Genomic DNA, 13,502 nt, shown 5'->3' with positions numbered 1-13,502 from the left:
ATAGAGAAAATTTAATAACTATTATTGAAACTAAAATATAATCTTTCAACTTTCGGATGTAGAGTAACTTTTGCTGGGAGTAGGCACAAAATACTAATTATACATATATGTTGTTCGATTAGTTTAGGAACGCCTGATGAAGGGAAATACAACGAGAAAATCTTAAAATTGTCTAAAACTCATGCAAATCAAATGAACATAAATGCCATGGATGTACTTAATCACCATGTTTCGTGAGAAATCAATGCTTGGACATCCAAAGATGGAGCCGTGCCATTTCTAAAATCGCCAATTGTTACTGAAGTAGGAGTCCCAGCAATTTCCCATGCGTTGGGAACTCCATCCCTGATGTTTTCAAGTTCTTTACTACTTTGTTGTGCATGAAGAGCTCCTTTTGACAGCCCAATCTGCTCCAACTCTATCGCGACTTCTCTCATTGTTGGCCGTTTCCTTCCATTCAAGTTCAAGCATCTTCTTGCAAGCTTAGCGACTGCGATAACTTCTTCGTCACGGTCCTGCCCCGTAATTCGTTCATCAAGAATATCAAATATCTTGTTCTCTTCCATCAAAAGAATAAAATGAGTGGCTAAACTTCCCCTTTCTTCCGACCTTTCATAAGAAATTGGTTTTTGCCCACTCAAGAGCTCTGCAAGAACAACACCAAAACTGTAGACGTCACTTTTTCCGGTAAACTTGCTAGACTGGAAGTACTCTGGGTCAAAGTATCCAAAAGTGCCTTGAACATGAGTGGTTAGATGAGTTTGATCAATGGCGATTGATCTTGAAGTTCCGAAATCTGATACTTTTGCTCTGAACTTCTCATCTAACATTATATTTGTAGACTTGATATCACGGTGATAAACCGGAATGGAGGCTGCGGAATGAAGATAAGAAAGTGCCCTAGCAACTTCAGTAGCAATCCTTAGTCGCATTTCCCATGAAAACTCGAACTCCTCCTTCTGGTCATGAATATACTCAAAGAGATTTCCATTGGGAATGAATTCATAGACTAGCAGAGGAACCTCCGTCTCTAAACAACAACCTAGCAACTTGACCACATTTCTGTGATTTACTTGTGAAAGGATGACGACCTCATTGATAAATTCTTCCAACTTTTCTTCATCCACCATTTTGGATTTTTTGACAGCAACGATCATTCCATCTGCTAGCATTCCTTTATAAACAGTTCCTTGGCCACCTTGACCAAGTATTCTATTATCATTAAAACGATCGGTTGCCTTTTCCAGCTCCTTGGAAGTAAATATTTTTGTTTTCTGAATGCTTCCATCACTTGATGATAATTGCTGCTGCAGCAATAAACCACCATTTTGTTTGAAGAACTTCTTCTTCAGTTCAATGTTCTTCCGTTTTTTTACAAGTTTATATAACCGCCAAATACCAACAAGCAGCAACAACAATCCAGTGGCCGCACCTAGAACTGCCATTGCTCGCAAGAGAAAAAAAATAAAAAATTGTTAGATACATACATACGTATTATTAAATCTTTTTTGGGTTGAGGTAACCTTCTGCCGTGTATTCTGTTATCATTAAAAAATTATATCGTATGCTTTGATTTACAGGAGAACCAAGGGTTAGAGAAGGGAAAATATGTAAATTAATAATTAAGAAAGTACTGTATCATCATTGCCTCATTCTATCCGTTTTGGGGAGATAAAAAAGGGAGTCATGGACGACAATTTTCTCGTAGCTCCCTTTCCATCCTCTCAGACAAGTGAAAATATATAATTTCTACTCTCCCAAACACAATTTATCCTCTAAACCAATGTTTCAGGTTCCTATAAATTACGAAGGAAAAAAAGAATTAAGAGACAGGAACTTACTCAAGAAAGTGATCTTAGCTTTGTCGAGCTCGCACTTGTACCCACCCGGTACATTCACACATTTTGTCATCCCCGAACACCAATTTCCATTGGGATTTTTGCACTCATCAATATCTGATTCAGGAAATCCAATGAGTGAGTATGTTCATGTGCTTGGAGCCATCCAAAAGTAGAATGATATTGCATGGTGAATTTATGCTTCAACTCTATTCTAAAGCTTCAGTACTCCATTATTTTTTTTTTAAGAAAGAAAGATTAAATCACATTAAGCGTGTTCGAATCATACCAGTGCATCCATCAGGAAGATACGGATTGCCATCATAGCCCAGGTTGCAACTACAATTAGTTGAATTGGAATGCAATGTTATTTTACTCAAACCCCACCTACCAGAAACTAATGTTACAGGGGGGCTGCAATTCTTTGCATCAGAATTCTCCACACGGATGTCATCACTATAAATAAACCAATCCAGGAATACTGGGACATGCTGCAAATCTTGCACCGCCTCGGGACTTTTTATGTTGTCCAGGGACCATGCTCTGTCTACTATAAAAGCTACCTTGCATTGATTTCTTCCTTGATCATTAGGGTCCTCTGTGGTCCCCAAACTTGCACTGAACACCTGGAGATTCCAGGGAATTCTGGTCTGGCAGCAATTGTTACCAGAACAGTACCTCTTTTTTTTACCTTCTGTACTAGAACTAGTCAAGTTATTAGCACCGCAAGTTGACGTGCACCCAACAATTTCTGGCTCAATTTGGTTCAATAAAGCACGATTGTTGCAGCCCATTGCGATGAAGATATTTAACGAAGAGAAGACGAAAGGACTTCCAGTCATATTAAAGGCTAAGTTGGCACCTCTACCAGAACAGCCGGAGGAAATTATTGGACTGTTTACTCGAACCCTACTGTTCCCTAATGAAATCTTGAAGACCTCCATGTTGATTCTTCTTAAGAAAGCCCTGCTGGGAGAATCCGCAGTTGTTTTGTTGCAATCAACTGAGAACCAGTCATTCATGTAACAACCTGCTCCTATTCCAAATGGAAAAGGGATGCTAATGTTTCCACAAGTCTCTGAACAATTAGGCTTCGTCATAAGTGCTGATACAGTCGCTATTTCCGGGACTAGAAATAGCAGAAGAAAAATTAGAGAGACACTACGAGGAATCATGCCTTCCCTTCTATTGCAGATTTAGATGCTGCTGGAGATCAATAATGGAAGAGGAGAGAGAGGGGGGGGGGGGGAAGATCTTTTCGTTGCCCCCTATATATGTAAGAAAAAAATACTAATTGAGACAGAGAAGACTACCTTAAAAAGAGTAAACACAATGAAAAGTTCTCTCTCAATCTATCTATATATATATAATATGGTGGCCTTCCATATTTTTAATTCGAGTATTCGTAGGATTTAGAGCTAGGATGTTTCTTCCCAACTTCCAAGCTTCGATTAATAATGTATAAATTCCACAAGACTATAAATTAGGACTTTTAATTCAAAGACGATTAGTCTAAAAGTAAAGAGAAGAAACAGTAGGTTTTGAACCACTTAAATGTGTTGGAACTCGGAAATAGAGATATTAAAGATAGAAAGGTAGCGTGCAGACGAGATGCTATGAATAAAACGGGGGAAGAAAAGTCGTTTGTGTGAACGCCTCTTTTAATTTGAGGTTTTCAAAATTTGATTATGCATCATACATATTATATTAATTTAGATTTTTATAGCTTATTTCTTTGCATGTTAAAAATAATAAGATAGCAAGATGTGAAGCATTTTAAATTTATTTTTATTATAAACATTTCAAAAAAATATCAATCTTTTAATTTCATTAAAAAGCTTATAACAAACTAAATCACATTAGAAAATTTTAGAGAGTTTTGATTAAAAAGCCTATAAACTTAGCCCAACAAAAAAATTTAAAAGCCCAATTTAATCTAAGCTCATTTAAAAAAGTTAAAAAAAAAACCCATTAATTTAATGATTAAGTTTCCTGGTTTTTTAAGCCAAAAAACTGAATTTAACCGAACCGAACAGGTTCAGTTTGACCCAGAATTCAGTTCGGTTTGGTTTGAAAGTTTAAAAATATAAATTACTTAATTTAGTTGGTTTTATGATTCTAACTAAATCGAACCGAACCATGAATAGGTCTAGTAATTAGTGTAAAACAGTGGACAATTAAAAGAATAAATATGCCCGAGAAAATTTACCGACGGCCAAGTATTCGATGGAAATAACATGTAGGATATTTAAAATAGTGGGATTGTTGTAAATAAAAAAATTTACCTTCTTTCTTCTACAATGCGGACAATTTGGCTTCAAAAAAGGGGAGGAGAAATTTCAAAGAAATTCTTAAATTATGGCTAAATATATACTTTATCCCTTAACTTTTAAAATTATAAACTTTCAATCTTTAATAATTTATAAAATTTAATTTTGATTTTAAACTTCATTTTCCTTATTTCATGATCCTGGTTTTTAAGAGAATGGCAATATTTTTTTTCTCGTGATAAAAAAAAAAAAAAAATCTCAGTTAAAAATGATACAAGAAAGACATGAAACATGTCTCTTCTATCCCGCCCAACCATGTCCATCGTTTTTTTTTTTTTTTTTTTGAGATAGTACCTAACACTATCTTAGCAACATGTTAATAAATTAAATTCAATTTTTCTCTTTTTGAAATTTCAGAACTATAAAATAGTACTAAACTAGAGAGAACAAATTAAACAGATATGATGTTATCTTTGTTGCTGATATTGGAAAAAGATACTTGAATTTGAATGGGAAAAGTCAACCTTGAATGAGAGAAGTCACATAAAATTGGAGAGGATAATTGGACTGTCTCAAAAAGAGCCAAATATTCAACAAAACTGTAAAATATATATGAAGAGAAAAGAAAAACGTCATGAATGATGCAAGCAATCATGACTGGGATACATCATCTCCGTTATCTTCCAATGTGAACCACTGATAAATATTGAAACATGGTGATTTAAGAAGACTTGTCAACGGGATTAGATGATTGCATTTTTCCCGTTGTTATTGTATAATAAAAATAAAGTTTGCTGAATCGCTGTAAAACACACGTGTGTCCGTTTTTCTTTTCCCTTGTTGCTATTTTGATGTGAATTAAACAAATAAACATGCAGTATGCTTAATTTTGAGGATTAGGGTTTGAGATTTCACATTGGAAATTTCGGTTAAGTTTCTCCATGATATAGAATTTCTATAAAAAAATTGATTTAATCAACGGACAAAATTACTTGAAATATATAAGCTTTAATTTAAGAGTTATATTGGGGTTTTTTTTTTGTTGAAAAGTAAAACAGAAAAATAAATAAATTTGTAGCACCGTCTTAGATTATTTAAACTTCTATGAAAATACAATAGTTAAATTACTAAGTAATTACCCTGCGCCTCGCTATCAGTCGGAGTGTACTATATTCTTTGTTCCAAAACAAAGTAAAACATTAATAAGGAGAACTTTTATTTGACGGTGTTATTTTTAGATTTCGTTTCTTCAATTTTTTCTCTCCACTCTGGATTTTTTTTTTTATGGATTTTTAAAAACTTTACATTAGCAAATAGCAACTAGTAATAAATTATCATAAATATTCAGTATACTTTGAAGAAAAAAATCCAGTACCAGCACTACAACAGCATCCAAAACCTCTAGCAATAGCAAAAACCAAAAGATCCAGCAAGGTTAATGCTATAAAGAAATACTAGCAAATTAGCAACATATTAGAGTTCGACTATTAAAAAAATTAGCAATGCAAAATTTTAAAAGGAATTAACAAGGTAAAGTAAATTAATTACCCAAAACAATTATATTCCAAGATTATACCAACATCATCAATACAACTTACAAACAATCAGTTGAGATTTTTAAACTTTTTCCAAATTTTACATAAACATAAATTAAAATGTTAGATTAAACATATGTAAATAAATGATATTATAAAATAACTACATTTAAATTTGTCAAAAAAATTACCTGACTCAATCATCTCAAATTTTTCATATAACACATGAAGGTTCTGATGTTGATTGGAATTGGTGCTAAACTCAACCAATTATGACAACAAACAAGTGCTTGCATTATCGATGGAGATAAAGAGCTTCGAAATAGATCTAATATACGACTGTCAATACTGAATGCTGCTTCAAAAACAATTATAGATACCGAGATAGCAAACATGTGTTGTGTCACCTTAGAAAGAATCTTGTATTTTGTAGCATTACACCTCCACCAACCCAAAATATCTAATTTAAAATCATTAGGATCCTCACAATCATCGCCCAAATACCTCTCAACCTTATTTTTTTTTTTTTGACATCGTCTTCTTCCTCTAAATGTTTTTTGAATTGAGAAGCTAAGTCATCCAATATATCATCATTTACCACCGTTAAATCAACATTAACATTTTCATTTATACTAGTTCCAACACTATGAACAACCTCAACATTCTCATCAACATTCATATAATGCTCAAACAACCTTAGCAAAGTATCTTTAACCTTAATTGTAAAATTTTCAGCCTCTTCAACATCATACAATCTTCCAAAACAAAATCTCATATACTTCAATTTGAAATGTGGATCTAACACAATAGCCACATACAAAAAAAAATTATGTATCTTGATCCCCCCAATATTTTTTATACTCTGCCATCATATTCTTGCTCATTTTACATATATAAACATCTTCACTTCTATAAAGTTGAAATATGCTTGTGTGCATAGAAATCAATTTATAGAAGAAAGAATTAGATGTCACATACAACGAGCTAGAAAATTTCATTGTAACCATTTAAAATAGTTTCAAGAACTTAACAAAAGATCTAGCCTTCTCCCAATCTTCTTAAAAAAGAGCACCTGAGTTTTTTGTTTCCCTTTTGAATCAACCTGAAAGTAACTCAAATACCTAGGATTGGTTTCTTCTAAACTCATAAAAACCACATCAAATTTATCAGCCGCATCTAGCATCATATATGTAGAGTTCCATCTAGTTACAACATCCAAGCAAACAGATTTTTTACTCCTAATTTTCAACCTCTCTGCACATTAGTTAAAAACAAGTTGTCTAAAAGGAGAAGATCTAACAAACCTCACTACATTCCTAATCTTAACAGTTGTGTCGTTCAGCGCGAGCGACGCGACATCGTCTTGCGATGACAGAGGCCCTTTATCGTGCCTCCTGTGTGAGGTGTGGTATGTTGGGAATGTTTTTTGGATTTAATTATAAAATTATGATTAATATTAAGGAGTTGCCACCTAGTATTATGGTCACTAAGAACCTGTGATCTGCGAGAGTCTGATTAAAGGACTGGTTGTGCATGGGGAAGACACATCACCCCTAGTACACCCTACCTAAGGTAAGCTGCATTGTTGTTTGATTGTTTTTTCTGAGTTGGGTTTCTGTTGGTCTTTTCTTAGGCTCAAGGCAGATCTCTCTTCATGAGAAAGTCTCTATCTTATTGGGTTAAATCATAACCGTTCTAAAGTCTGAATTTTAGCATCGCATTTCTACACCTTGTATCTTTAATACCTGAGGGTGTACTTTATCGTGTAATTTTACAACCCACAAATATTAAAGTCAACATCTAGATCCTAAAAAAATTGAAAAAAAGATTTTTAACATGTTGGCCAAATCCTAATGAATAATCATAAACTGGTTATGATATCCATTTTTTATTTTTTAAACATGAAAAAAGAAGTAATTTTTTTATTTTTGTTTTTTTTATGAAAAATATGCTTAGAAACATGTTAGGATTTTGCAACCAAATATTTATTATTATTATTATTATTATTTATGAAATATTTGGGAGAAAACCGAGTATTTTAATATCGGATTTGTATTTTACAGTGTAAATATACAAGCCAATATTATACAAAATTGGTAGAAAATTATGCGAGAAAATCACATTTTTTTTAAATGATTTTGGGATTTTTTATTTTTTATTTTTTAAAAATATTATAAGAGACACACACACACACACACAAACTTATATATATATATATATATATATATATATATATAATATATATATATATATATATATATATATATATATATAATTCACGCCTACTGTTCACGCAGGAAGAAGAAGAAGAAGAAGAAGAAGAAGGGGAAGGGGAGAGAGGGCGGAAAACCTGGCGTGGTGGTGGATGCCGTCATTAGTCTGGTTGAGGACGGTGGAAGAGTTGGTTGCCAGCGGTTGGAGCTAGTTGCAGGTCACGACGGGAAGAAGAAAAGTTGCAGAGGAGAGAGAAATGTTGGAAGGAGAAGAGAAAGAAGATCACGGTGGCTGCTTGGTGGCCGGTTGTGGTTAGAAATGGTGGCTGAGGCTATGATAGAGATGGTGGCTGGCGGCAGAGGAAGCAAAAGAAGAAGAAAAAAAACACGCGGGAGGGGCTGTAGTGAGGAGAGAGAAACTGTAACGCCCTCAAATCATAATGTCATGAAAACTCCAAACATTTCTTTACCAATGTCAAGTATTGGTTAATATGTCTAAATTTATGGGTTTTTTTAAATAAAAAATTTTTTTGGCAAAGTTTCCTCTATTTTTGTTGGTACCAAGTTATCGACAACACTTCTATTATATGTCATTATGACTTCTATCTTGATCCAATCATCCCGGATCACATTCCAGTCATCAAACAATAACGCAATACTTCTACTTATTAATTAGTAAATCAACATAAATGTACTCCCAAAATAACCCAAAAGATAAACAAATTCATCACAAACATGATAAATGCTTACTAACAACATATATGCCTTTAAACTCCATAAATACAACATTAAGATTAAGAGTCATATTATGTCTATAATAAATCTTATCTTATCATTTTGAAAATGATTTGGTCATACAAATAACTATACATATATATAATACATCCACTACCTATTACACCTTCTACTTGATTTTTTCCAAAACAAAAGGATTTACACTGAAAGTAAAGACATGAATATTACATTCCAAAATGGTAATTCATACACAGGAGAAATCCTACATCTAACGATCTGCATCACCTCGTGGTGTACCTGTTTCAACAACAACCATATTAATTAACTTTCTCACTATATTAATTAATTACTCTTAACCTTTGAAATTTAGTACTTCTACTTCAATCTAACTTAATCCCATAATTTACATAATCTTTTTAAGACTTAAAAAAAATCCAGCTAATTCCTCTTAATTATCAAATAACTCTAACACTTTCATAGAATTACTCAAAAATTTGTTTTTCCTTCCTCGGTTACCAATAGACCCAGTAATTCCATTCGAATTACCTATCATCCAGCTAACCTCTTTTGTTAGCCAATCAATCCGGTAATTTCATATGAATTACTCCTTATCCGGTTAACCTCTTTGTTAACCAATAAACCCGGTAATTCTCTTTATTACCCAAAAATCCGGCTAACCCATTTCAGTTAGCAAAATCAATCCGGTAATTCCATATGAATCACCTAGTATCCGGCTAATCTCTTTTGTTAGCCAATTAATTCGGTAATTCCATTCGAATTACCCAGCATCTGGCTAATCTCTTTTATTAGCCAAACAATCCGGTAATTCCATACGAATTACCCCATATCCGGTTAAAATTACCCCATATCCAGTTAACTTCTTTGTTAACCAGTAAAACCGGTAATTTCACATAATCATAACTCAAATTATTCATTTGCTCCATTCGTTTAATATCAAATAAATAAGCAACATCGATAATTAGGGAAACTAAAAATTACAAAATGAGGTGACGAATCACCTACCTTCTGCTCGGGAAGACCCAGCTCCTCCTGTCTGATAACCAGCTCCAAACACAGCTCCTGAATCAATCAAATGTCATTATATCATTAGTCCATCAATATTTTTCTAACGTGCCGAAACACAAAGTACGTAATATTTTTATTTGTAATTTGTTCTAATAAAAATTCATTCTCAAATATAACATCATTATTTTACATACAACCTCATATTTAACTCAAGTTACTTCTTTGCTTACTCTATGTTCATAATTCCTCCATCAAATAATTCTTCTATTCTTTATACCCTCACATCATATTATTTATTTAATCTAAATACTATATTCAAACACAATCTAGGCATCTTGTCTTCATATTTTCTTTTAACTAGTTTATTTCTCTTTTAATTTGAATTTACTTATTATTATTATTATTATTTTCTCAACTTAAATGCTATCTCTTCATTTAGTCTTTCTTACATTTTCATTTATCATGATTAAACATGGTTTTTTTCTAAACATTAACATCAAAACTCATTCTCCCTTTTTTTTTTTCCCTTCATTGGCCGAATGTGGTGTTTCTTTTTCCTCCCCCAAATCTTTGTTATTTCAACTTGTTTTCATTCTATTCCATTTCAATTTCATCATTTTCCCTTCCCCTCCTAATTCCCCCAAATTCACATAAGAACCCTAAGTTCAAAAATCTAGGATTTAAGGGAAACTAAGGTAAAGTTTCATGAAATTACTTCCTAACTTAATCAAATAAGCTTAGGAAAACATCTAAATCAACATTAAATCCAAACTTCTCATGCTTACCTATTGCTTTTCTTCCAATTTCTCTTGTTTTCCAAGGTTAGCTGAATTCCCCTTCTCAAATCCTCCTTCCTTCACTTGATTTAGTGTTTTATAGGTTGAACTTGCAAGTTTATAAAGTTATTCTCTCAATTTCCTTATTGTTTTTCCTTACTTTTCTCTCCTTCTCTCACGTTATGCTCTGTGTTTTTCTTTTCATCTTTTTGTTTATGCCCATTCGGCAGTTAATAAAAGAGTAGGAGGGCTTATATATTTTCTTTTCAATGGCAAATAACTATTCTACCCTTAATGAGTATTTTTGCCTCTATTTGACGGTCCTTATTTTTTTGCTAGCACTGCCGAGCTCCATTTATCTTAAAATTTTAACTAGATTTTATTCATTATATTTTAAGGTTCCTCATAAAATTTCAGTTCAATCCGATGGTCGGATTAAAAATTACGTCCAATAACGTAAAACTAGTCGAATTGTGATTTTTTGTCAAATTTCTGAATTTCTCTAAAAATTCTGAAATTTTAAACCAAGCTAAGGCATGATATTATAAGGCTCCACGCAAAGTTTCAGAATTTTATGATCACCCAATCAAGAGTTACGAATTTTTTTGTTTTACCTAAAACTAGTCAACTTATGATTTTTCGTCAAATTTCTAAATTTCTCTAAAAATTATGAAATTTTAACCCAAGCTAAAGCATGATATTAGAAGGCTCCACACAAATTTTCAGAATTTTGTGATCACCCAATCAAGAGTTACAAATTTTTTTGTTTTACCTAAAACTAGTCAATTTATGATTTTTCATCTGGAGGTTTTACATTCTCCCCTCCTAAAAAAAATTTCATCCTCGAAATTTAAATTAATAATTATATATAAGAAAATAATTCATGATATTTCTTCATCATTTCTGACTCTCTCTCTCAGGTTTCTTCTTCTATTTGAGAGTTTCTCCACAATACTTTTACTAACGGCACACTTTTATTTCGTAATTCCTTTATACTTTGGTCCATAATTTGCACAGGATGTACCTCCATAGTTAAATCTTCCCGCACTTCCATCGGAATTTGTGGCAAAATTCGTGTGGGATCCAAATTTGCTTTCCGCAGCATCGAGACATGAAACACATTATGTATCCTATCTAAATGTGGTGGTAGCAGTAAACGATAGGCAACCGTCCCAATTCTTTCTATAATTTTATAAGGCCCGATATACCTGGGTGCTAATTTTCCTTTCATTCCAAACTGAATCACATGCTTCCATGGAGCAACCTTTAAAAATACCGTATCTCCAATTTGAAACTCTAGAGGTCTCCGTCGATTATCCTTTTCTTTATCACCTTCACCTTATCAACCGTGATTTGCACCAGTTCAGGTCCCAATAATTTTCTTTCCCCAACTTCATCCCAACATACTGCAGTTCAACATCTTCTTCCATACAATGCTTCATATGGTGCCATTCCAATAGTAGATTGATAACTATTGTTATAAGTAAATTCTACTAATGGCAAGTGATCCTCCCATTGACCTCCAAACTCTAGAATACAAGACCGCAACAAATCTTCTAAAATTTGTATTGCCCTTTCAAATTGCTCATCAGTCTGTGGATGAAAAGTTGTGCTTAGATTCAATCTAGTACCCAAAGCCCGTTGTATAGACGGCCATAACCTTGATGTAAACTGAGGATCCCTATCGAAAACTATAGAAACTGGTACACCATGCAATCTCACCATCACTTTAATATATAATTGAGCTAGTTTTTCAACCGAATCCCCCATCTTCATAGGCAAAAACAAAGAAGACTTTGTTAGTCTATCCACAATCACCGTGGATATGTAAACTGTGGTGGTGGCTGCCGTCATTGGTCTAGCTGAGGACGATGGAAGAGTTGGTGGCTGGCGGTTGGAGTTGGTTGCAGGTCACGGCGGGAAGAAGAAAAGTTGCAGAGGAAGCAAAAAAAGAAGAAAAAAACACGCGAGAGGGGCTGCAGTGAGGAGAGAGAAACCGACGGTGGCTTTTGGTGGTCGGCTAGTGGTTGCGTTGGCTTCTTGTGGTACAGATGATGGTGGGAAGACCGGTGATGAGGGTGGTGGTGGCTGAAGGCCACGATGGAGAGAGAGAGAAAGAAGAAATGTGCAGAAACCGGAAGAAAAACTAGTTTTTTTGCCGACTTTAGACCCGATTTTCTCCTCTCTCAGGCCATGAAATCCACCTCTATTTATAGATGGTGGAAGAGGGCAATCTTGTCTACATGGGGGGAAATTTCAGCCCTTCATTTAGTTGGGAAGAATCCCAACCATTGGCTTAACTTAGGCATCATGGGTCGCAATTCTGCAGACAAAAGCTGACTGAGTAGGCCTCTTTAGGCTGCCACCAGTGCTAATATATTGTCATTTAGCCTGAACGGGTCACATGGAGTTGCAGAGAAAGTGCAAAGGATCATTTTAGTATAAGATTTGTCAAATTTGGTGGATATTAGATACATTCAATGCAGCGGCAAAGTAGTCAACTGGACCAGCTTTTTCAAAAGAAAAAAAAAAAGATAATGAACAGTGATGAAATCTGTTTTTGGCCAAGGTTCATTTCAGTCCTTTCTCTTTCAATTGCTGTCAATTGAACCCTAATTGACCCTAAACCTTTTTTATTTAATGCGATTAAGCCCTTAATTTCAATCAATTATCTTGCTTAAAATCAAATTTGATCTCTTAAAATTCCAATCTTCTTAATTAAACCCTAATTAGGCTCTCAAACTTAATTTTTCACCACTTAAGCCCAAAATAAAATTAATTTGACCCATTTAAAGTATAATTAAGTCATTGCACTTAATTAAATCCTTTAATTGGACCTAAATTAATTCTTAAACATAATTAAAATTTAATTTGGGCTATGATCAAATCAAATTGGCCTATTAAAAATTTAATTATGTCTTTGAACGTAATTTTTATGCAAATTCGTCCAATAATCATTTCATTTGACCTTGAATTTGAAATTTTTTCTTCTTTTTTGGGCATAATAAGGTACAATTAGGCCTTGAATTTTCTTCAAAATTGCAACTTGATTCCCCGATTTGCTTTCTCAACGTTGTCAGCCTTTATTTTATTTTTTTATTTTAATTTT

At 33.5% G+C, this 13,502-nt stretch overlaps 1 protein-coding gene across 1 annotated transcript; it reads right to left on the bottom strand.

The window, feature by feature from the left end:
* Positions 1 to 58: 58 nt before the first annotated feature.
* Positions 59 to 3,081, bottom strand: LOC118029132 (wall-associated receptor kinase-like 8). Its single transcript, XM_035032946.2, has 3 exons — positions 2,128 to 3,081; positions 1,842 to 1,955; positions 59 to 1,438 (listed from the first exon to the last, which is right to left on the bottom strand). The coding sequence occupies exons 1-3, from the start codon at positions 3,011 to 3,013 to the stop codon at positions 222 to 224; spliced, it is 2,217 nt and encodes a 738-aa protein (XP_034888837.1). The 5' UTR covers positions 3,014 to 3,081; the 3' UTR covers positions 59 to 221.
* Between the last annotated feature and the right edge of the window lie 10,421 nt (positions 3,082 to 13,502).

This window comes from Populus alba, chromosome 1 (genome assembly GCF_005239225.2).
Source record: "Populus alba chromosome 1, ASM523922v2, whole genome shotgun sequence".
Classification (NCBI taxonomy): domain Eukaryota; kingdom Viridiplantae; phylum Streptophyta; class Magnoliopsida; order Malpighiales; family Salicaceae; genus Populus; species Populus alba.
The sequence above is the reverse complement of the archived record's forward strand: the minus strand, read 5'-3'. Positions and strand labels throughout refer to the sequence as shown.